This window comes from Symphalangus syndactylus, chromosome 1 (assembly GCF_028878055.3).
Source record: "Symphalangus syndactylus isolate Jambi chromosome 1, NHGRI_mSymSyn1-v2.1_pri, whole genome shotgun sequence".
In the NCBI taxonomy this organism is placed as follows: Eukaryota; Metazoa; Chordata; class Mammalia; order Primates; family Hylobatidae; genus Symphalangus; species Symphalangus syndactylus.
Genome location: NC_072423.2, coordinates 97,082,200 through 97,108,510, shown reverse-complemented (window position 1 = coordinate 97,108,510; position 26,311 = coordinate 97,082,200). Strand labels below are relative to the sequence as shown.

General features: G+C 40.4%; 1 protein-coding gene across 50 annotated transcripts in view; it reads right to left on the bottom strand.

The window, feature by feature from the left end:
* Window positions 1–26,311, bottom strand: part of PPP6R3 (protein phosphatase 6 regulatory subunit 3) — a 164,169-nt gene that overhangs the window by 49,318 nt on the left and 88,540 nt on the right. For all 50 annotated transcript variants that reach the window (XM_063644343.1, XM_063644315.1, XM_063644225.1 and 47 more), the window contains 6 exons: window positions 25,735–25,921; window positions 22,553–22,690; window positions 19,576–19,641; window positions 16,504–16,616; window positions 12,014–12,127; window positions 1,973–2,102 (listed from right to left, as the gene is read on the bottom strand). In XM_063644343.1, the coding sequence (XP_063500413.1) occupies window positions 1,973–2,102; window positions 12,014–12,127; window positions 16,504–16,616; window positions 19,576–19,641; window positions 22,553–22,690; window positions 25,735–25,921 (748 nt within the window). The remainder of the gene's footprint in view (window positions 1–1,972; window positions 2,103–12,013; window positions 12,128–16,503; window positions 16,617–19,575; window positions 19,642–22,552; window positions 22,691–25,734; window positions 25,922–26,311) is intronic.

Genomic DNA, 26,311 nt, shown 5'->3' with positions numbered 1-26,311 from the left:
CTGCACTCCAGCCTGAGCAAGAGTGAGACACTGTCTCAAAAAAATAAAAAAAGGAAGAAGGAAGAAAAAAGAAGGAGGAGGAAGGAGAAGGAGGAAGGAGGAGAAGGAAGAAAGAGGAAGAAAGAAGAAGACGTAGTAGTAGTAGTAGTAGTAGTAGTAGCAGCAGCAGCAGCAGCCGTGGTGGTGGTGGTGGTAGTAGTTGCTACAAGTGGTTTTGGAATACGATCCTCAGTCTGAGCCAAATCTGTGATAAAAATGCAAATTCAGACGTTGTCTCTGGATCACAAACCTGAAATGCGATCAATCTAAACCTGTCCTTGTCCATCAACAGGAGTTTCTACAGTCTGAAATTACAAAAGATAGAAGCAGAACATTTCCTAACTTTAGAAGTCTGAGAGGCAAGGGTGGCACCTAACAGCCTAGGTCAGGCTGCCCTTTCTGCCCCTCCCCATCCACATCAGCAGCCTGGCTCCCATCCTCCCGAGGACTGACAGAGCTGTAAGGCCCACAGTTCTGCTCTCTATGGAAAACAGCTCTAATTGGCAGGCTTTGTAAAAAACTTCATGGATCTACTTACAGAAACATCATACAGTAAAACCAGGTGCAAACGGCACTCCGAGACAGACACATCATACAGTAAAAACAGGTGCAAACGGAACTCACTCAGTTCTTGGAGTAACAGAGAAGTCCAAACAAGACACTGCCTTACTTTTGAATCGGGGCCCAGAACCAGATGCCACCTGTTTGTCCACCCAGAAAGAAGACGGGTGGGCCACCTAAGACACAGGTCAGGCCCTTCCTTACACACCTTCTTCCCTGTCAGATCCTTCTCCCACCTCCGTCTTCCACTTGTGATGTTCTCTCCTCTTCTAAATCTTTTCTTTTTCTTTCCTTACTCTGTTTTTCTTCCCAGGACTGGCATGAAGGATGCCACTGACCATCATTGTCAAACACCAACAGAGGCACTTTCCCTAAGGGCAAGCACCAACACTACGATCCACATCCAACACAGGCTGAATGCAGATAAGATGTGGCTGGAATGGAACCAGCGGAATAACGCAAACTGTGAGTGCAGTGATGGAACCACGACCTGCTCACCGATGGCATCAGGTATCTGAAAAGATGATCTGGAGCTGAACTAGACTCCCTTGGTTATATAAGTTATCCTGTGCTCCCCCAACTCCAAATAGTTAAATAAACAGAAAACTTCTCATTTACAAGTGAGAAACTAGTATTCGAAATTCCCAATAACTCGCACAGTAGATAAGCACAGAGATACACCAGATTCAATGACATAGGGCAGAAAAAAAAAGGAAACTTAAGAACTGTTGCTGGGAACAGAACTCACACAGAACTGAATCTTCCACCCTAGACTCCAAAAGCAAGTGATTCTTACCCTAATCTAAATCTGTGCCAATCCAAGGGGCGAAAGAACACCATTTATAGACTGCTGACAAAACTCTTGTGGGTCTTCACTGAGGAAACAGTCATTTAAAATTAGCACATGGGAGGCTCTGTACTGAAAAACCCCCAAGTCATATTCTCTTCAAATTGTATACTAACTTCAACCTACTCTTTCTTAAATAAGGTCGACTATACATCAGACATACACTGCTCCAACTCTGAGTAACAAAACACAATTTCAAAGATCCGTTTCTGAAAGATTAGCTTTTCCTGAAACATTCAAAAATAATATGCTACAAGAAGAAAATTCTTTTTTCTTTATTGGCATGTAAGTACCCAAGAATTTACAGAAGAATGAAAAGGTAAACTTCCTAAACAGATGAATATTTTGTTTATTTCTCCATTCTCCACTCAAAAGCAGTAAAAATCACTGGTAGTGTTACCTTTTCACTCACTTTGTACATGCAGACCACAGCCAGTTCTGCCACTCCTAAGGCCCGTACACATCCGAATGACTGTTTCAACCAAATTACTGGCTGGGCAGCCATGCTTAAGATAGCTCCCCTACCTTGGGTGGCTCCAGCAAGAGTTCATGAAAAGATCCAAGTCTTCCTCTGATGGCTTCTAGAACACTCTTGTTTACTGAATAAGCTGAATGGCTCATGCCTGGTGGGCAGATCTCTATATGGCCTTCAAATCTTGAAACAAAGCAAGGTAATTTTAGTTATTATAATTTCAGAACAAATCATTCAAGGTTATCAACCATATATGTCTTTACTTAATGATTATATAATAATGATTGTATCAACATTTCTGGCTGCAGGAAAAAAGGCTAGGAAGAAAGCATAATGAGGCAGAAGAGGGTTAATAAAACCTCCATGAGGCTCAGCCTCTATAACCGGCAACCCAAACAGCTACAGTATCAGGTAAGAAATTACATGTGATTTCTTCCCATTCTAAACCTTCTAAGTCTTCATAACTATTATACAATAACAAATCTCTAAGTGACCAGAAAATTTGGAAAGCAAAAGGGATCCAACCTCTGGATTATAGGGCACCCCACATTGCCTGCCAGTTTGGGGTGTTATTAATGAACAGGCCTATACTTGTTCCATACAGTTTTTCTTAGATAATCAACATTATTTCCTATTTAAAAGGTTTAAAATTATTCTACATAAAGCTCAATCTATACTCATTATAACCTACTTCTTACAGGAAAACAATTACAGGTAGAATGAGAATTGGGTAAATACTCAAGGATAAGAATGCTGGGTGACATTATAAATGTTTAACTTTCTAAGAACTGACAAACATTTCTATGAAGTGGCTGTATCACTTTCCATTCCCAACAGTAATGTGTGTGACTTCCAGTTGCCCTGCATACTGCACTGAGTACTGTCTATTCTGTCTGTCTGGTTTAGCTAAGTAGTGGGCTGAATGATGCTCTCCTACACAAAACATACGTCCACATCCTAATACGTAGGGCCTGCAAATGTCACCTTGTTTGGAAAAAACATCTTTGAAGATGAAATTAATTAAAGGTCTTGAGATGAAAGATTGTCCTAGATTATCCAGGTGGGCCTTAAATGCCATCATAACTATGCTTGGAAGAGAGAAGAGGCAAGACAGACACACAGAGGGGAAGGCAATGTAAAGAGGATGCAGAGGGGTCATAAGCCAAGGAATGCCAAGAACTACTAGAAGTTGGAAGAGGAATGCTTTAGTACCTCTGAAAGGAATCCAGCACCACCAACACCTTGATCTTAGACTTCTAGGACTCAGAACTGTGAGAGGATAAATTACTGTTTTGTTGTTGTTGTCTCCTGGGCTCAAGTGATCCTCCTTCCTCAGCCTCCTACGTAGCTGGGACTACAGGCACATGCCACCGTGCTTGGCTTTATTTTTTGGTAGAGATGGGGCCTTCTCAAGTGATCCTCCCGCCTCAGCCTCCCAAAGTGCTAGGCATGAGCCACCACATCCAGCCTAGGTATTCTTCATATACCTGGATGTAAGTCTTTTCTCACATGATATCAGTATTTTCTGGCAGTCTGTGGCCTATCTTTTAATTTTCTTAACAGAGTCTCAGAGCAGAATTTTAAAATTTTAGTGTAGTCTGAGTTGTCAACTTCTGTTTTATGAATTGGGTTTTGGCAATGTATCTAAACAATCTGTACATAACTCTGAGACAAAGATTTTCTCCTGTTTTCTTCTAGAACTACTAGTTTTATGTCTAGTTCTATCATCCACTTTGAGTTAATTTTTGCATAATCTGCAAAATACATATCAAAGTCCAACTTTTTGCATAGAATACCTAACCATTCAGGACTATTTATTGAAAACGCTGTCCTTTCTCCGCTGAACTGCCCCCATGCCTCTGTCAAAAACCGCCTGATCATGGGGATGGGTCTACTTCTGGACTCTGCTCTGTCCCAGTGATCTGTATGTCTATTCTTTCACCACACTGTCCTGATTGCTGTCACTTTGTATTAAGTCTCAAAATCAGAGTGTGAGTCCTTTTCTCTTGCAAAATTGTTTTGGCTACTGTACTTACTTTGATTCTCGTGCAAGTTTTAGAATTCACTTGTTGATTTTCTAAAAAATCCTGTTTAGATTTTGTTTGGAATTGCATTGAATCTGCAGGTCCATTTGGGGAAAAGCGACATCTTAACAATACTGAGTCTTCTAGTCCATGAACAGAGTATTTCTCTCCATTTATGTAGGTCATCTTTGATTTCATCAATATTCTGTAGTTTTGGGGCATTAAACCTTGCACACATTTTGTTAGGTTTGTATCTTAGTATTTCCTTTTCTCCATGCTATAAAAAATAATACTTTGAAAAAATTTCAAATTCCAATTGCTCATTCCTAGTACACAGAAATGCAATTAATTTTTGAGTGTTGACTTCATACTTGCAATCTTGCTAAATGTATTTGTTAGTTCTAGGAGTATGGGTTTTTTTTTTCCTTTAATGTTCTTTAGGATATTCTACGAAGACAATCCTGACATGTGTGAACAGATGCAGTCTGACATCACCCCTTCCCCTCTGAATGTCTTTTCTTTCTTTCCTGCCTTACTATTTGCCTGGACCTCCAGCACGGCTTGAATAGGAGTGGTGACGGTGAATATGCCTGTTATGTTCCCCAGTTTTAAAGAAAATCACTCAGTCTTTAACTATTAATAACTATGTTAGTTATGGGATTTTTAAAAGAGGGCTTGGCCAGGCACTATGACTCAAGCCTGTAATTCTGACGCTTTAGGAGGCCAAGATGGGAGAATCACCTAGGGCCAGGAGTTCAAGACTAGCCTGGGCAACATAGACTCCATTACTACAAAACATAAAAAAAATTTGGCTGGACATGATGGCTTGTGCCTGTAGTCCTAGCTACTTCAGGAGGCTAAAGTGGGAGGATCACTTAGGCCCAGGAGATGTAGTCAACAGTAAGCTATGATTGTGTCACTGCACTCCAGTCTGAATGGCAGACCTTATCTGAAAAAATATAAATAAAATGAAAGAGGGCTTTATCAGCTTTCATCCAAGTTCCCTTCTATTACTAATCTGCTGAGATGTTTTATCATAAAGGAATTTAACAAAATGATGGTTTTTCTTCAATGATCTGATGTGATCAGATCTGCTGTCTGTTGATGCGAAGATTTTTGAAGGATGAATGAGCCTTGCATTCCCAAGACAAACCATACTTTGTTATGATATATATTATCCTTACAATATACTGTTAGACTTGATACACTCATATTTTCTTGAGGAATTTTACATTTCAGCGCTTGTGGCATCTTGTTACTTGCAGTCGGCCCTCTGTATCCACAGGTTCTGTGTCCACTGACTCAATTAACTGTAAATCAAAAATATTCAGAGAAAGCTGGGCGAGGTGGTTCACCTAGTCCCAATGACTTAAGAGGCTGAGGCGGAAGGATCATTAGAGCTCAGGTATTCAAGGCCAGCCTGGGCAATACAGTGAGACTGCATCTCTAAAAAAAGGTGGAAAAAAATGCCAAACAAAAAATAATACTATTTAAAATAATGAAACAGCATAACATATATCATTTACATTGTATTAGGTATAAGTAATCCAGAGATGATTTAAAGTACACTGGAGGATATGTGTAGGTTACATGCAAATACTATGCCATTTATATGAGACTTGAGCAACCGCAGATTTTGGTATGCATGGGAGTCCTAGAACCAATCCTCAGCAGATACAGAGGAACAAATATAGTTTTTGTTCCCATGATTTTGTGTAGTTTAGTCTAGTTTCAAAGTAATGCTGGCTACATAAAATGAGTTGGAAAGAGTTCCCTCTTCTGTATTCTGACAGAGTTCTTCCATCTTTGGTAGACTTCATCAATGGAGCCTATCTAGGCCAGGAGTTTTCTTTGTGAAGGTTTTAAATATAAGTTCAGTTTCTTCAACTGATATGGGGCTGCTCATGCTACCTATTTCTTCTTGAGTGATCTTTGGCAATTATTTCCTCTAAGGAAGTTGTCCATCACATATAAACTGCTAAATCTGTTTAATGCATTGTTTGTGGTATTCTCTTATTATTCATCTGAAGTCCACAGGCAACAGTGTTAAAGTCCATAGGACACAGTCATTCCTATTATTTGAATTTGTTTCTTTTCTACTTTTTTCCTAAGCGGGATGGAAGTTTATCAATTTTATTGATTTTTTTGAAAGAACGAGCTTTCAGTTTCACTGATTTTCTGTATGATTTTTCTCATTTCAAGTCCACTGACTTTTGCTCTGAATTTTATTATTTCTTTCCTTCTGTTTGCCTTGGGTTTAATTTGTCCTGCCTTTACCTTTAATTTGTAAGGCAGGAGCTTAGATCATTGACACACATTCTTTCTTCTTTTCTAATATAACCATTTAATGTTATAAATTTCCTTCTACTGCTTTAACTGCATTCCACAAATTCTGACAAATCCTATTTCCATTATCACTTAGTTCAAAATACTTTCTCATTTTCCTTGTCATCTCCTTTATGACACTTGGATTATTTAGCAGTGTGTTAATTTTCAAGTATTTGAGGCTATTTCAGAAATCTTTTTTATTGATTTCTAGTTTAAACACAGAATAGTCTAAATACAAATGTTATGTGATTCTTATTATTTTAAATTTATTAAATTTGTTTTATGATGAGAAACTGGTCTCATTATCTATCAGCAAATTGTCTGTCTCCTCAAAATTCCAATGTTGAAATCCTAACTCCCAATATGATGATCTTAGGAAATGGGGCCCTCAGGAGGTAATTAGGTCATGAGGGTAGAGCCCTCTAAATGGAGTAAGTATCCTTATCAGAAGAAACAGAGTTTGCTTCCTCTCTCTCTCTGCCACAAGAAGACATATTAAGGTAGTGGCTAACTGAAAACCAGGAGGGAAGCCTTCACCAGACACTGGATCTGCCAGTGCCTTGATGTTGGACTTCTCAGTCTCCAGAACTATAAGAAATAAATGTTGTTTAAAGCCACCTAGTCTATGGCAGTTTTTTATAGCAGCCTGAGCTAAGACACTTGGTAAGTTTCACGTACACCTGAAAAGAATGTGCATTCTGCCGTTGCTAGGGGAGTGTTCTACAAGTCTCGGTTAGGTCAAGCTGATTGCTAGCATTAAGTCTTCTGCATTTTTAATGTCGTTCTGTCTAAATGTTCTGTCGACTTCTATAGAATAATTTTATATATACACAAAAAACGATGGTACAGAGTTCCCATATAAGCCACACAGTTTCTTTACCCATTAACACATTAGTATTGTACATGTCACAATTAATGAACCAATATCAATACATAAAATGCATACTTTATGTAGATATCCTTAGTTTTTAACCTAATGTCTTTTCTCTGTTCCAGATTTCCATCCACGATACACATTATATTTAGTTGTCAAGTCTCCTTAGCCTCTTCTTGGCTGTAACAGACTTTGTTTTTATCCTACCTTCACAGTTTCGAGTACCGGTCAGGTATTTTGCAGAATGTCCCTTGATTGGAACATTCTGGAGTTTTTCTCATGGTTATGGTTTTTTGAGAGGAAGACTACATGGGTAAAGTGTGATCTTTAATACATCATATCAAGAGTATATGCTGTCAGCATAACATCACTGGCTGTTGGCTTTTCTTCTGGGACAGGGTTTCACTCTGTCGTCCAGGCTAGGTGCAGTGGAGTAATCACAGCTCACTGCAGCCTTGAACTCCTGGCTTAAGTGATCCTCTCACCTCAGTCACCCAAACTGCTGGAGTTTCAGGCGTGAGCCAATGAGTTTGGCTCTAGTAATTAACTGAATATCTGGCTGAGGTAGTGTTTGCCAGGTTTTTCCACTGTGAAGTTACATTTTTAATTCTCTTTTTTCCATACTGTACTCTTTAGAAGGAATTATGCACAGCCCACACTTAAGGAGTAGAGTTCTATTCTACCTCCTTGAAGTGCCTACGTAACCTATTTGGAATTCTTCTACATGGGAGATCTGTCTACTTTTACCCGTTTATATATGTATAATTTGGGCTTTAACACAAAATGACTTTATTATGCAACTTATTCTGGCTTTGACCATTGGAAACTCTATTTAGTTGGCTCCAGTGTCCCAGTGACATATGCCATCATTTGGGGGTTTTAGTTTTTTTTTTTTTTAATTTTGAGGATTTCCTTATTTTCTGGTACTATAAGTTGTTCCAGACTTATATATTTCTTGCCCTGGTCACAGAACCAGCCAATTCTCTGAGGAGCTCTGGTTCCTTTTATTGGAGAACAGTAATAGAAACCAAGATTCTGGGCACTTGCATTTGTTCCTGGAGGTGTGTCATTATTTCTGGGACTTCTCAGCTCATAAGTATCTTTTTTGTTTAACTCTTCATATTTTGGTATGGATAATTTCTAAGGTCCTATGATGATTCTCTCCTCAACTATGTCAACTAAGCCCAAAGTCATTCTTCATTTCTGCGTTTTTCACTTCTACCATTTCCATAGGCTCTTGCATCTCTCTGCTAACATTCTTCATCTATTCATATATTTTCCACTTTTCCCACAAGTCTTTAACATAATCATATTTATATTTAAATTATCTGACAGTTCCAACATTTTTTATTCTATTTCTATTGACTGCTTTTTCCCTTGACAGTTTGTTGGCGTCTTTATCTTGTTTCTTGTAATTTTGGGTTGATAGGTGGACATCTTACATAAAATAGCAGAAACTGATGTAAATAGCATTTATGTAAGAATGAACATGTCTCTTTTCTAGGTCTTAAGTGTGGGGATTTGAATCGATCTAGTCATCTGCTGAGCAAGGTTTGGGCTTTGTTGTTACTATGATTTCTCAAGGTGCACTAAGGACTTTAAGTCCATCTCAAGTTATTTGGTGTTTATGGCTAAGGCCAGTTTGCCAGGTGTCTCTCACTGGCTGCTCTGCCCATCAGCTGAGGTCCTCTCTTTAAACTTGCTCCTGTGCCTCACAAGAGGCTCCTCCCCCCCACGCTAGCCTTTCCTCCACAGCAGTGCTGTCACTGGGTCACGAGAGGTCTGGTGGAGAGGGGAAAGATGCGGGTGCTGTCACTGGGTCACAAGAGGTCTGGTGGAAAAGGAAAGGATGTGGGAAGCCTCTGCTTTGTTCCACCTCAGTCTCAGGCAGTTGAAGTGTCCCCGGGTCTAGGGTTGGGGCCTTCTCAGTGATCCTGCCCTTACCCTCGTGGTAGGGTATTCTCTAATGGTCTGGATCCAGAACGTATTCCCACTTCTAGGATAGGAGGGGATAGAGGGTTTTTATTGCTAACCTGTTCTCAGTGGCTTAAGAGTTTTGTTCAGTAGGGGCAAGAATAGAGAAGGATCCTGGAGGGGTAGTGTGTATTTCCCCCAAGGGCTGCTCCTCCATTCCTCAGGCCAAAACTACAATGAAACCCTTCTCTAGTCTCTCCCCTGCCATTAGTATTTCTTGTCCAGAAGGGCCTGCAAGTGTATGTCTGGGACTGTCAGGGTCCCTTGTGTCTGGGACTGTCAGAGTTTCCTTACTCTTTGACCTTTAAGATGCTCTGAAAGTTACATGACCTACTGTTATTCTATTACATTTATTTAAAACCATACCTGAACTATAATTTTACTGAGATGAACTTACAGTGCATGAGAATGCACCTCAACTGCCCCAGTATAAGAACTGTAATATGTACTAATTTACACTTTTCTCCTTATTTCTTGAGTTCTGTTAAAATAATCTGGAACTCCTTTCATTTTTCAATATTTGACTTATGTCAATTATTTTTTCTTAACATTTAAACTTCTTAATAATATTGTCACATCCCTACCCATTTCTTGATCATAATTTACCAATATGTTCTCTTAAGTTCTTCATTCTTATTTTTCTGGTTGGCTTTAATAAAGTCTATCTTCAAGTAATTTTATCTCATCAACAGTACACAGATGAAACACTGAGTCCTAAAATGCTAAAAAAAAAAAAAAAAATACCTCTTTTGCCCTCACACATCAACAGAAATGTTTCAGGCTCAGAATCCCGCACTCTTGTTGTTCAGTATTTATTTGGCTTCACAAAGGAGGCGTCTGGCAGTCTGACTGGCTTCATAGGTAGCCCATTTTTTCTTATCCAGATACTTCTAAGATTTATTCTTTATCCTCAGAATTCAGAAATCTTATCAGTATAGAGGTAAGATCTGAGTCCTATTTTATTTCTTTTTTATGTGACAAGAGTCTCGCTCTGTTGCCCACGCTAGAGTGCAGTGGCATGATCTTGGCTCACTGCAACCTCCGCTTCCCAGGTTCAAGCGATTCTCATGCTTTGGCCTCCCGAGTAGCTGGGATTACAGGTGCACGCCACCACGCCCAGCTAATTTTTGTATTTTTAATAGAGACAGGGTTTCACCATATTGGCCAGGCTGGTCTCAAACTCCTGGCCTTAAATGATCTGCCCGCCTCGGCCTCCCAAAATGCCGGGATTACAGGTGTGAGCCACTGCGCCTGGCCCTGAGTCCTATTTTAAAACTTAAATCTTGCTTGGTATTTGGTAAACCTTTTCTGGTTTTAGGACAAGTTCCTCTGGTCAGAAATTTCCCTTTATTATTTCTTGTATTGTTATTAACTTTGTTTGCTCTTTAAGTTGTACATTTATGTGTTTTTCACTTCCACATGCCAAAATTTATGCTGTTTTTCCCTCATTTGTTTCTCAAGTCATATGAACCTCACAGCACCACTGAATGTGTTTTTAAACCACTTTCAAGAGATGATGTGATGGCCTTGTAGCATGCAAGAGAGTACTATACCGCTGGGGTAGGAAGAAAGTACTATACCGCTGGGGAAGGAAGAGGGCACTGTACCGCTGGGGAAGGAAAAGGGCACTGTACCGCTGGGGTAGGAAGAGGGCACTGTACCGCTGGGGAAGGAAGAGGGCACTGTACCGCTGGGGAAGGAAGAGGGCACTGTACCGCTGGGGAAGGAAGAGGGCACTGTACCGCTGGGGTAGGAAGAAGGCACTGTACTGCTGGGGTAGGAAGAGGGCATTGTACCGCTGGGGTAGGAAGAGGGCACTGTACCGCTGGGGTAGGAAGATGGTACTGATTTTCCTAGAAAGACACAGGTAGGCAAACAACCCCCAAACTACAACATACTTGAAGCAGTGCCATCACACTGCCCTTCCATTAGTATTGACCAAAGATTAGGCAAAGCAGCAACAGAGATCAGGAATTGGAGAAGCAGGGGTTGGTTGGTAAGGTTATCTTCACTATTTTGCTAGAAACCAAAATTACACCGCTAAAAGTAAATCCAGAAACCTGAATGGCTGAAGTTTCATATGCTAAGGATGGACTCTGTCCCTTGCTTAATGAATGAATTTTGGGGTAAAAAATACAAAATTCCAACCTCTACATCACATAATCCCGGAAAACTTATACATACCTCTTCAGATTCTCATGCTCTAAGAGCAGTTAGAAAACTCTGATAATGAGTAAATCTGCACTGGACATAAATTATAAAGAATAACACGACACACATTAAATGGCTGGTCCAGGGGCGAAGGCCACACATGGGAAAAGCAAGACTTTATTTCTGATTATAAAACATGTAGAAGAAATTTGTCCTTAAAGGCTCAAGCCACCTGCCCATGCATTTTAAGACAGCCTCAACTGAAGTGCCCTCAAATGCGAAACCCAGGAAAACACCACCTGAAGGCCTAAGTATCTGCAGAAAGGAATGAAAGGAATCACAAGACAGAGAGACATTCTGGATGGCCAGGAGAGCTACCCACTGACCAGGAACACCTATTTTCAATTATCATGAGCAAAAATAAGCTTCTCTGTTTTTCAGCCATTATACATGTTTTTGATTATAGCATTTATTACAGTAGCATTTTCCTACCACTACAAAAAAAAATACGACTAGAGTCTAAATACTGCCAATAAATAGTGTCACCAAAGCATAATTTTCAACTGCATCCCTATATGTGGTATTCATATAAAACTAGGCTATGGTTTATACAGTAGAAGAAGAATCAGCAACTGCAATTCAAAGGTACGCTATTACAGCTTATCCACCAAGAATGTAACTCTTAACTTAAATCTGAAAGCAAAACAACACAATTCATTTTGTAAGATATAAGAAAAGCTTACGTTGGTCGTCGTGTCTCAAGTAAAGTCAGCAATATCTGGATTGCACTGACTATGGCTGGTTCATTTTTCTCCTTGTGGAAAATATTTGATAGAAGCTGTTCTATAATTTCTTGCCTAGGGAAACAAATCAATAATCACTAACTGCAGTATCACTTATCACCAACAACTTCAGAAAAAAAGACGACGGCACAAGACAAGCGTCACTGAAGAGTTCAATCATACTTGGGTGTATTTGTTTTACTATTTTATTTCTATATACTTATTAAAGTAGGCAATTGATCCTATTTATAAATTACACACACGCACACGCATGCACACACAAACACACTCACTCACTCACCCTTCTATCTCTTTCCCTCAGCAAAATAACCTGGGCCATGCTTGTCTTTGTGAATTTTGTTGAGAGCCAACAGAATCTCAAGACAAAGTCACCTCCTACTCAAACCAAGACTCTGATGATGATGATGATGACTGGGGTTGGGGGTGGCAGGAAGACATAGAACCTTTCACCCTCACTAAAGAAGGGAAAACGTTCAGAAAGGCTAATTAGAACCCATGAATGTTTTCCCACAAAACCATAAATGTGTAATTAGCAAAGATCTAAAACAGAAAAAAGAAAACATCAGTTGTTGCATTTTACTCTACAAATAAAATTTGAAAAAGCAAAATAAAATGGCAGCAACGAAATAAATGTGACTAAATTAAATGTCCAAAAAGCATTATCTGCAGGCTCTTTCCATTACACTTCCCTCATATACATAATAAGATAACAATTAACATAAACCAGTTCGTTGAATTTATGTGAACATTCTCAAGGAAAACTTTAGTTTCTTAGCCTCTCAGTAATTTTTGAAATCCATGTGAATTAAGAAATGGAGGCCAGGTGCAGTGGCTCACGCCTGTAATCCCCACACTTTGGGAGGCCGAGGCAGGCGGATCACAAGGTCAGGAGTTCGAGACCAGCCTGACCAACACGGTGAAACCCCATTTCTACTAAAAAACACAAAAATTAGCCGGGCGTGGTGGTACACGCCTGTCATCCCAGCTACTCAGAAGGCTGAGGCAGGAGAATCGCTTGAACCCGGCAGGCAGAGGTCGCGGTAAGCTGAGATCGTGCCACTGCACTCCAGCCTGGGTGACAGAACGAGACTCCACCTCAAAAAAAAAAAAAAAGGAAAAAGGAAAAAAAGAAAAAGACAAGAAAAGAAAAAGAAATGGAATCTCCCTTATAGTGTGACACACAGCTGGGTTGTCCTTGGTTGCTCACCTGACACCCCATCCCAAGGTATAGCTGTGTTCAGTGTACTGTACACCAGTTCCTTGATCACCTCTTGCCAACATAGGGCAGCAAGTAGGAGAGAATCTCTATTTTGGGGAAACAAAACTAGTACCTAACCTAAGTTGAGAGGGTCCCCTTGCAAGAAGAGGTTTTTCAAGCACTCTCAGACCAGCAATAATTGCTTGTGAGATCTCTCACCAAAAGAGTACTATAAAAGTCATTTAACACACAGCAGTCTATACACTAACTATTAGGTCTGGAACCAAGCTCTGGAAAACAAACTATCTTTTACAATAAATATGTTTTTCTTTCAACAGCAGCCTCACCCCAGGTTGGGGGGTACTGACAGCATGCGACTGTGGAGGTCCACACTCTCTTCATTCAATCATAGCGCTCTTACTCATCAGAGGGCACTGTCACTTTCGTCAATACAGATGCCTGAAGATGGCTAACAGAGGCCCTAGCCATTTCACCGCTGTATCAAATTGGAAGTCTACTGTATCCATGAAAGAATTCTACTAATGGACAAGAAAAACATAATAACCAGCAAAAACTTGACAGTCAAAATACAATACCACAATAGCTACGCCATCTTCTGAGTTTTACCTAAACACGCAAATATTACCAAACCCAGAAGAAATAATAAACCGAAGGACTGACGCTTATCAAACAAAATAAAAGGAATGCCTTCACATTCTTTCAATAAAAAGATATTTAATTACATGCGAGAAAATATATTCACTTTCACATTTTAAAAAATAGTTTCTGGACAGACATCACTAAAACTCATGATATGAGCTGTTTCCTGCATGAAGCCATCCAGGTTCTTTATCCCTGCCTTTGGGACAATGGCTCACTTTTTTTTTTTTTTTTTTTTTTTTTTTTTTTTTTTTTTTTTAAATGAGAAATTCACTTACAAAAAACCAATTGGCTCAAGTGAATGGGATCAAACCCAACTTGTTCTAAGGTCATTAGTATCAAGAATTCAGATACAGAGTCTATTCTAACATAACTGTTTTTAAAAAATTTTTGAACTTCAAAAATTTCCAGAGTCACTAAATAAAATGCATTCAATTTAGGCTCAGATTGCTTCCCAAGCCAAACAATCTTTATTTAACACTTCAGTCCGCTTTCTGAGATTTCTTGGTACCACTACTGCTCTTCAGCATCTTCTTTAACCTTAGCTCATTTCAAGTTTTTCCATATGTGCTATCTGTGCTTAACATTTATTTACACATGTGATGTTCATAAATACAGTGGAGTCCACACTGTGGGTTACTTGGCATCATAATATAGAGCTCGGCAAGCTATGTGTACATTATGTATTGCCAGTACAGTGATTTAATAATGTAATATCATCATTATTAAATAACTATGATTTATCAGATATTACATATTATCACATAATATATCAAATATACACAGATGCTATTATGATTAGTAAGTTTACTAAAACAGAAATCTTTTCTCACTGTGTATTGTTTGAATCAACAGACACTAAAAGATATGCAGTGTGTCAAATATTAGAAGAGGTTGGTTCTTATTCTCAAACAGATTGTGGGAAGCACTATGACAGATTTTCTTTCCACTGTTAAATGCAATGGAGGTTTTACTTGGCAACAGGGCCACTGATTCATCAGGTCCATGTATTTGAACACATTTACTCCAACTAATTTAATGATGTAAATTCTAGGCATTTACCTATCTTCATCCAGAAATTAGCTACCTGATCTAGGACTAAAACATAGCTTGAAATATAAAAGCTAGTGCGCACATAGGCTCTGGTGGCTAGGTTACACATTGGGTCCAAATAAAGCTGTGTGGACGGAGGGCTTGGAGCGGCACTGAAGAACTTAGCAATCACTACTAAGCACTCTGATATTCAGGCAGAACCTGCACTGTCTACTATGGGAGCCATTTACTACATGCGGCTGTCAAGCACCCAAAATTTAACTCGTCTGACCGGCATGTTCTAAGTGTAAAATACACACTGGATCTCCAAGACTTCGGGCAAAAACATTTTAAATTACATGTGGCTTTGATTCTGTTTCTACCGGGCAGCACTGTAGTGAGCCATATGAAACTGCTGATATTCAACATTTCTAACCTACTGAAATGGCAATTTTACAAGGTTCAACCTAATTAATATCACAATTAGTATTTGAATGTGGGGTGTCTTATATGTTTTAAAGGACTATATATGCCATAGTGCAAGAATTACTAAAATGGGACAGGTAAGATGCCATTTTACTCGGAAGCCGGCAATCTTTTGTAGTTTTGCTACTTCAGAGAACTCAGAGTTCTCTGAATACAGAGAATACTTCAGAGAACTCATATTCTACATGCTAGGAAAACACAACTCCACTTCGCAAAGACAGGGTTGAAGATACACTAACTTGTCTGTAATGTATTCTCTGCCTGTCTTACATGTGTCCAGGAAATAATACATTTTATTTTAATAAAAGATTATAGGTAGTTAAGCCAAAGATGCAAAAGAGCCTCAATATATATCAGGAATAAAAAGGATTGACAAAAGCATTAAAAGCAACAATAGAAGTAAACTGAAGCAATATTGTCATTAGTACTTAATAATGCTAGCTGTATGCATACTTCCCAATTATTCTTCCATAGTGAGGAGTGGCCTGATTATTCTCTATTAAAATAACTTTCAGCTGTTTGAATGCAGGTCAAATATACATGCCCATGTTGACAGTAAACATTCTTTCTGAAAACATGTGAATCTAGAAGAAACAGCACCCCATCCCCAAGCTGTCTTCTACCTAAACATGAGATAACTGTCCCTAATCGGCTGCAAAGATACAATAAATCCTTAAAGATCATCTGATAAAAGCTGCTGAATAAAATGCACAACATTCGTACTTACACAAGACTATTCTTCATCAAAAGACCCTTGGAAGCTGTGACTACAGTTATTTCTAAATGACTACCACATCATAGGATGGCTCTACAGAATTCCATTTTACAAATAATTGGAAAACTCGAAGTCTAGATATAAATGTCATTTATCTTCTTACCCTGCCAAACTTCTACTGAGATAAAAGAAGCAGGTTTCCCTACCTTCTCACCCACCCAAGGTTATTTTCAAGGGACATTGATTCCCACATAAGGAACACTTACCAATCACTCACAATGGTAACACATGGAACAGCATCAATATGAAAGAAGAACAAGAACAGAGTTTTACACATACTTTTCTAGAGTGGCAAGCAGGGGGTCGGGCTCTGTACTGTTCTGAATTTGTAACATCTGGTCTCTGCTCAGGCGAACAATTTCACAAAGTGATTGTGATGCATTTGAATGTCGCTAAAGGAAAAAAGTACAATTTTAACCATAAAACATGTTAGAAGTTAAATTTATAATTTAAAAATGAAAGGGAAAGTTATTTAAGAAATAACACAAATTAACACTGGCCATAAGCTTCAGTGAGCAAAAGGTCAAGGCCAAGAGAGATCACATCACGAGTACTGTATTTTGTCAGGCGAATGAGCTTTACAATAGTGCACAGTACATTACTACTATGTGCAGGGAGATGTTAAGGTTCTGATGAGGAAAAATTTCTAAAATAGTTGGGAAAAAATACAGATTCAGCATCCCAAATCCAAAATGCTCCAAAATTTAAAACAGGACACTCAAAGGAAATAATCATTGGAACATTTCAGATTTCTAGGTCCAGGATGCCCAACCAGTATAATGCAAATACAAGTATTCCAAAATCTGAAAAAAACTGAAATCCAAAATACCTCTGGTTCCAAGCATTTCAGATAAGGGACACTCAACATGTATCCCCAAAATACACTCTTAACAGCATAGAAGGATGCACATACTTTTTTTGGATTAAAAAAAAGTAAAAGTACGGCTGGGTGCGGTGGCTCACACCTGTAATCCTAGCACTTTGGGAGACTGAGGCAGGCAGATCACCTGCGGTCAGGAGTTCGAGACCAGTGTGACCAACATGGAGAAACCCCATCTCTACTAAAAATACAAAATTAGCCAGGCGTGGTGGCGCATGCCTGTAATCCCAGCTACTCGGGAGGCTGAGGCAGGAGAATCGCTTGAACCTGGGAGGCAGAGGTGGCGGTGAGCCAAGATGGCGCCATTGCACTCCAGCCTGGGCAACAAGAGCGAAACTCCGTCTCAAAAAAAAAAAAAAAAAGTAAAAGCAAATACAGTTTTCTGGAAAATACCAATGGATAAGAAATATTAAGCCTTCTCTCAGTGTATTGACCTTACAGAAAAGCTCTAAAATCTCAGCACCCAAACACATTTTGTTCTCTGGAATAAGAAACTGAGCATAACTCAATGTGCTCCCAATACAGGCAGAACATTCGTATTCTAGAAGAGAGGAGAGCAAAGATTAGGATATCCAAACCCACTGACTGGAATCAAGAGCCTAGCATTTCCTTGGTAACTATCAACTGGCCAGTATAATTTTAACATGGAATTCATCACTTAATACAAAACAGAAGTATCAACAGGACTGTCTAAAAACCAAAATTAATTTTCTTGTAAGTCATGCAGAAAAGGTACTGATGTCCACAATGTGGTGGCCTTCTCAAAAAACTTGTTGCAGAATTGGACTTCTCCATTATCAATTTCTCCTGGGCCCTTCCAACAGTCCCTGAGCAATCCGCTTCCTAGCCCATTAAGCAATCAAGTTCCTCTGCTCAAGAACATGAACCTAGCAAGGAGTAAACCTCATTCATGGAAACTCCTCCCTGTCAACGGGGCAGGCCACACTCCTGTCATGGCTCTCCACAGCCTGCATAGGCCACACTGTCATCACAGGGAAACCTGCTCCTAGAACCACACTCTCCTGCCCACAGGAGGAGGGCTTATCACCCCAGCTAGGTTGAGAGCACCTTCTAAGCAGGGGCTCCCACATTCCCAATCCATGTCTACGCTGGATGTGTCCACAATGTCAACTCTGCTAACAGTAACAACTACTGCAAAGGAGCATACCTTGCATTCTCCCAAAGAGGAATAATGGGGAAGTGACAGTCCCTTTAATAAAGTGCAGGTATCAAAAGTTTCTGAATGGATCAGAGTGAAAGGGTTTCGATCTACTATCACAGAAAATGTATCTCTGTGAGAGAGAGGAGCCTCCACTGCATGCCTCTTCCTGCACAGCTCCTCTGCGGTGCTCGCTCTCCCATCTAACCTGCAACCTAGAGGCACACAAGGAGATTCTCCCAGCTTCAGGACAAACCTTGAATTGCCCTTAAATCAACTCCTTTGTAGATATTAGGTTGAACCATAGAGAACTGTCATGTCTGTAGGTAAAAATGGATGACTACTGCTAATTTTATACGGCTTGGCTGAGATACTTAAGGTGGCAACCTTATAGATCTCTTCTAGAGACACATGCACCCACTGGTCCCAAGAAGCATTCCCTAACAGGCATTCCCTCAGCACAGAGTTCAATCTGCAAACTCCAAATCTAGCTTCAATTCTATAGCCAAGTCAACCTTTAGCACCTAGGACTAAGGCCAAACCTGTCAGAGCTTAACAGCCAGGGCCAGGAAGTATAACAACAAAGTTACTGTAGGGGTTCAATGGTGACCAACATCCCACTTCACTGTCTGCAAAGCTGTAACCAGACTGGATAAAACAAATGCAAATGTGGCCACATCAACTGCTACAGATGGGTATAAAAATAAAAAGGAGGCCGGGCACAGTGGCTCACAGCTGTAATCCCAGCACTTTGGGAGGCCGAGGCTGGTGGATCACAAGGTCAGGAGTTCAAGACCAGCCTGGCCAAGATGGTGAAACCCCGTTCTCTACTAAAAATACAAAAATTAGCCGGGCGTGGTGGCGGGCACCTGTAATCCCAGCTACTCGGGAAGCTGAGGCAGAGAACTGCTTGAACCTGGGAGATGGAGGTTGCAGTGAGCTAAGATCACGCCACTGCATTCCAGCCTGGGCGACAGAGCGAGACTCCGTCTCAAAGGGAAAAAAAAAAAGTAAAAAGGAGCATGAACAAAGGAGGTTTGTAACAAAAACCAGCTGGTTCGGCATGAAATACCAGCTCTAGAAAGGAGATGGTGCTATAACAAGGGCCTGCTGTTGTACATTTCTGGAAATTTTCTGAGTATTAGCAAAATGTAATATTGTTTAGAAAAGTATCAACTTTAAGAACACTAGATTGCTGCTATTCTCCCTGTATGCTCTGATCATGTTCACATTTAATATAAGTATGCTCTGTGCCAAATAAAGTTTTGTTTTTTTTTCCTAATCAAGTTTACAGTCACACAAGTGAACTTACATCTTCTTCTTGCGATGGATGAACTATTTCCACAAGCCTCTGGATAATTTTCTCCTCATTTAACCACTGTAAAACACATTGTAGAAGTAATCATAGCAATGAGTGGCTCTTGTTCAAGCCCCAATGTAGATTAACATACTTGGAAATATCCATCACATTTTAAGTAGAATGTTACAGGTTTCTCTGGACTTTGAACACTACAGAAAATTAAAAGTCCCCCAAGGAAAATGCCAGTGAATATATTGTTTTAACAATGGCCAACAGTACCAACAACTCCCCAAATTACAATACCCACATACTAAAATTCTATATATCAGCTTCTTAGCCATGAGGTCACTCCCAGACATTTAGGACTAAAAGGGTTTGTAGGTCAGTTCTTAAGAAGAGAGGGCGGGGAGATTAAGAAGGATGGAATGTATACATTTTCTGTAAGAGCACGTTCATTCCAAGCTTCAGAAAGATTGAGAAGAGTAATATTTAGCACCAAGTCTCTGGGTTAAGAAAAACACAGGATGAACAAACGGGACTTTTAGATTACAAAACCAAACCCACTGCAGGAAACGTGGGGGCTGGAGGAAGCAGAGAGGCAGAGTTTATCCGCCCTGTCATGTGCTGGCAAAGAGCTAGGCCATCTCCTTTTAATCCATGTATGAAATGCTACAGTGAATGAAAACATAAAAGGAATCCAAATTCAGAAAAAATAAAGGAAAAATCATCTGGCTTAACATTAATGCCATAAGAACCCAAAACACCATCATCAACAAGGCAGCTCACTACCTAGAAAGGACACCACCCCTCCTCTGCTCATAAAAAGCCCAAAAAGCTAAAGAAGACTAGGGCGGGCAGCAGAGGCAGAAATCAAACACAATTTGCTTAAGGAACAGAGAAGAAACCCTGATACTCTCTGGCTGCTCAATGAAAACACCAATTAAAGGAAAATATGAAGCTATTAGGTAGGCACCACAGAGGTAGAGGCCCAACTTTATATTTTAAGATCTGTTTTAAAATGTGCACACAAATTCTCCAAGAATCTTGTTCAAATGCATATTCTGATTCAGTAGGCCAAGAAAGAGACCTGAGATTACAGATTTCTAACAAGCTCACAAGTGATGTCTGGGACCACTCTTTGAGTAATAATGTCCTGAAACAGAGGAGAGTAAACACCTGTGTGAGGGGTAGGGCATTCCTGACCACTACAGGAGAAACCAGGAAACTTTCCAGGCGGTGAACTAATCAGTCCCAGACCCCTACTGTCTCCACAGCTATTCACAGGCACCTACATTCCAAGCTCACTTCTGCAGTCATCCCTGACTGTGGATCCACAAAATCAAAATAAGACATTTATGGGTTTCTAACTAACCTTTCCCCAACCTACACCTTTATCAACCTCCTATCACTCTCTCTCTCCAGAAACACACTGATTCCTTTGGAAACCAGACAGGTCCTAAACTTGAACCCAGAAGCAACCAAAGGAATAAACTGGTTCCAGCAAACCATCCTGAATAAATCTCTCCCTATGATAATTCCAATATAAAGGTGATAACTCCCTCCCTGTCCTCAGTCTTCCCCAGAATCCTCAACCTCTTTTGAGAAAAGATACATCTACAAAGACACACCCAAAAGGAAACAGGTGTCCCAATTTAAGGTCCCTGCCAACAGACAAGTCCCAGGACACCCACTAGATAAACCTAGCTGTTTACTCACAGTGATCACAGTGCCTGGGTCACCAACAAATCCAGCCCTGACACCATCACATAAATGCACACCTGGCACACCTCCCTACCTCACTGGAACATGCCCTGCCCTGGGCACCACCTGAAAGACCTTCTTCCTCATAGGCCCTCTTAGTCCTTGAGGTCTTAAATAATAATTAGCATTCTCAACAAAACTCATTTCCAAAGAAATGAGTAAGTTCTAAGGTTGCAGGTTAATATTAAAGATGGATAGACTGAAGCATGGTTCTGCAAAGCTTCTGAGAAAGGGAAGAAAGGGAGGGGGACCGGGCGCAGTGGCTCACGCCTGTAATCCCAGCACTTTGGGAGGGCAAGGCAGGCGGATCACCCGAGGTCAGGAGTTCGAGACCAGCCTGGCCAACATGGTGAAACCCTGTCTCTATTAAAAATACAAAAATTAGCCAGGTGTGGTGGCGAACACCTGTAATCCCAGCTACTCAGGAGACTGACAAGAGAGTTGCTTGAACCTGGGAGGCGGAGGTTGCAGTGAGTCGAGATCACGCCACTGCACTCCAGCCTGGGCAACAGAGTGAGACTCCAACTCAAAAGAGAAAGGAAGAGGGAAAGACACAAAAGACAAGAAGGGAAGGCAGAGATGGGAGCCTGGGAGAAACCTTATTTTCAAGTTACTCACACCCTCCCCTCTTCCCACCCAAATTCTACCTGAGACATTAAAGAGGCACATATCCTAAAAATCACTATCTGTCTACATTTTAAAATATGTCCTTCTCAAAGTAAACTCTGTTCTCCTTATCCTTTGCTCCTAGGTACCCATGGGAAGAGAATTACTTCTGAAACCTGAATCCCTGGATACATCAACACCTCTCCGTTTTGACCTTCAGAGATGGCCCTGAAGAGTGTGGCCTCATAACATACTCAAATGGGACTTAGAGCTCCCAACCCTCTCATTTCTGCTTTTACCATCAGAACCAGCTTTAAGACAAATGCTCAACCCATAAAGTCTCGCCACCCCCATAAAAAGCAAACCAGCAAAAAGGAAAAAACACTCACAACAAAACATCCTACATACCTAGGGATGTGCCCATCCGAAATTCTAGTTCTGCAAAATCTGGATCTCTTCCTATCTTGGAACAACCTTTCTTCCCCACCCTGTTACCTGCTCCCCAGACAACCCTCTGCTACCAACCCTAATCCCACGCAATCCTTCCCAGCACACAGCAGCCTGGTGGGCTCACATGCCAGCACCCTAACCCCAGTCAACAGCAGGTCAGAATTCTACTCACATTCAGTACATCTTGCCTGGGCTGTGGAGGTTCAATACACGTCAGGAGCCTGAGCAACAAATCCATGATAGCAGAAGTTCCTATGTGCTTTATAATAAGGTCTACAAAATCATGCTTCTTCTTTAAGAAATCCACAATCTAGAGAAGAACAGATCAGAAACTGAAAGACATGTAACTTGGAAACTATAAACTTTACCTTATACCCAACCCCGACTCCTCCAAATTCTACCACTACTTTAGGTTGAGAAATGCTGAATTAGCAACAAGGTATCAAATTGGAAAGCCTGGCTGATAGTTACAATACTCAAAAACCCCTTTGAAAAAAATCCCCTAAATTAGCACATGTCCATTAATACAAATACAACTTAACAGAATCTTTTATTTCTATTCACTTTCATTATTCATTCTCAAAGAATGGGGATCAAAAATTTAATATGCCTATAAAGAGCAAGAGAATATACCATTTTACAGTTTATGAACATAAAGCATGTCTGTTAGATTTTGCAGTAAAATGAGTAATATTCAAAATCCTAACTGGACTCTAACAAGTATGAGAAAAAAATTTCAAAACAAAGATTTCTACTCCAGTCAAAGTAACTAACTCACCTGGCTACACAAACACCGCCTTTGATTTTGACTTCACCAATTCACTCCAATAGCTTAGCACAAGAAGGGCAGCTGGTGGAGAGGCAGAGAGCTACCCTGAAGGAACGTGAGAATGGCCATGGAAATCAGGTCTCTGTTGCTGGTCTCTTCTGCTCTGGGAGACCAAGGAGATGACTCTGTCCCATGCATCCCCGTGTCCCATGCAGCCTTGCTGCCTCTGCCTCTGTCCATGTGCACGTGTCATCTATTCCCAAACCCTCTGCAAGTCCCAGGGGGAGTGTCGCAGCTGCTATATAACAGGATCTCACTGAAATTTCTCAAAAGCCCTGGGGCGTGGGGGGTTGGATAACTCACCCCCACCCCCACACCCCATTAGAGATGAGGAAACCAAGGCTCAGAAAGTATCTTCCAGAGCTAAAAGGTGGCTGCCTGGGATTTAAAATTGGATTTGTATGCCACAAAAGCCACAATCTTTTCATTATGCCACATGAAGTCTAATAGCCAGAGATGACAACTAAAACCGCTTCATACGATTAGGTATAAATATAGGATTAACCAACACACATTGCTTCTCTAGACAATGAGGTCAAGCATTATGATATAAAACTTCAAGAAATGACATGACACATAAATAATTCACTCACAATTGGGTCCCACAAGTTTTTAAAAGGACAGTAGAGGAGAAAGGACGAACAAAGTCACATGTGACCAAAGTATTCCATAATTCAGTGCCAGAAACACCAAACCTGGAGCCCAAAGGAATAAACCCCAGCTAGTGCGGTGGACAGTACAGCACTGTCAATAGGGACCTCTGGCACAGATGACCCCGCTGGGGTGCTGACTCATGCAGGACTGAAGATGCCCCACCACCCGACTTCCTGTTCCATGAGCTAACAAATGCCTTTATTGGTTAAGCCAGTTGAGTCTCAATTTTTGGCCTTACTTACAGTTGCATACATCCCTACTAATACTATCACATAACAGAAAACCTTTATTTACACTCCTAATTTGCAAAGGATAAAGAAATGCCAGGTTTGATCTTTACCCACAGCCACTGAATCCTCTTGCTATCATTCATACAGTCCTGACAGGGAAGTGTAACAAGCAAAAGGCCAAGGGGCTCTTGTCTCAGAATATAACTGGCAAGGTTTTAAGTGTATTTTCTCTCTGTATGTGTACACTGAAAAACGGGGCTCGCAAACTTGGATTCCAACAGCACAGAAGTGAGGAGAGAAAGCACAATGAAGCATAATGTCTGGATAATGGCTACAACAACCATCCCTGAGAACTGCATGGTAATATCAGGGTGATAGGATGGCTTCCACTCTCCTAGAACAGCCAGCAGTTCTTTTATTTCTAACTAGAAGGCAGAAAAAAAGAGACAATCTACATTAGAGTAATCATGATTTGGGGATTATTACCAAAGTGAAAAGAATCTTATTTCCAATCAACTTAGAAAGCTTATCCTACTCCATTAAGTGAAAGAAAGAATGATATCTCTTTCTAAAATAAAGCATGTATCCACTTTGCCTTGGCATAGGACAGGACACACTGGGCCCAAAATAGCTCCAGTCCTTCCACAAGTGCTGATAGCAACAATGGGTCACCCAGAGCCATTTTCTATCATGAAGGCTGGCAGGACCAACTGGTTTGACCACTTTTACCCTATATCATCACACCCATACTTGCAATTCTGGCAAATCTGCTATAGTTTATACTTGAATATCTGAGGCTCTAGTTGTTCTCTGGGTGCCTATTTCCATAAAATGACTAAAATCTCCAGATAAGCAGATCCTTTTTTACAACAATATCCACTAAAACGGTGGTTCTCAAATGTTAGCATGCATCAGAGTTAGCTGGAAGGCATGCTAAAACCCAGACTGCTGGGCCCATCCCTCAGAGTTTCTGATTCAACAGATCTGGAATAGGACTCAAGAACTTGCATTTCTAACAAATTCTCAGGTGATACTGAGGGGCTGCTGGTTCAGGGACCACACTTAGAGAACCAAGTGAAGTTTCTGTCAAACCACACTGGATAGGAACGGCAGAGCTACAAATGTACACAGCAGTCTATATACACTTAGATGTCTCAAGCCTGACACTGGAGAAGTTTTGAGTAGAATCAAAACAGAATCACCATTAGTACAAACCAATCACCACTTACATTTGTGGGAAAGGTTTTTGGTTTAAGCTTCATCTGTGATCATCAATGCGGGAAAAAACAAAACAAAGCAATTGTTTGGTGACATTCAACTGCTTAGTTATTATACTTGCCATCTTAGTTAAGCCCTGTCTTCACAAATGGGTACCCAATATTCTCATCTTCTACCCACTTCTCAAAAGAGGAAACCAAAGTATGCTAACAAATTAAATGAAATTTGAGATTATGCCATATTAGAAATATTCATTAACATATAAATAGCATGTGAGTGCTTAGAATGTTTAAGGTTTAAAATACATTCTCTTACAGAACCTGAACTTAAGGCAAAGTTAGAACTCTAAAGCAACAAGTACTGGGAGATCACCTCAAGGGGATGATCAGCCCTAATACTTACCTTTTGGAAAATCATATTTACCTGTTCTGGTTTTCTGCTGATAAGAATACTTAGCACCTTGCTGAAGAAACTGGCAAGTAGTGGATTCAAAGGGGAATCGTTTAGGAGGAAGCTATATAATTTCATTAGCAAGGATTCATCTTCTCCCAGTCTATCATTCATCTGGGAGACATCGGAAGTGAGCAACTCACAAGATATATTTGGATACCTAGAAGAACAGGATATTTACATCATCATCTTTATTAACAGTTTAATTACATAAAGATAAACACAAATCAGAAAGGCTTCCCAAGATTTTGTGAAAACAATAAAATCATTTATTGGAAATCAGGAAATCATTTCAATTCATTCTGTTCAACCAACCTCCAGACTAAAATAAATTTTCTACTATTTAAAAAATTGTTTTTAAACCAAGCTTTAATAAGAATATATTTTCCCTGAAGAAACTAGAGCGCACCAAGTACTCGGGAGCCCAGGGAGGTCATGCTGCAGCGCCCGGGCCTTCTCCACGATCAGCGAGAAAAGCGGCTGGACGTACGAGCCGTCAGGCTACAGCCTCCTCTGGCATGGGAAGCAGCACAGCTTGCGGACAACTGTG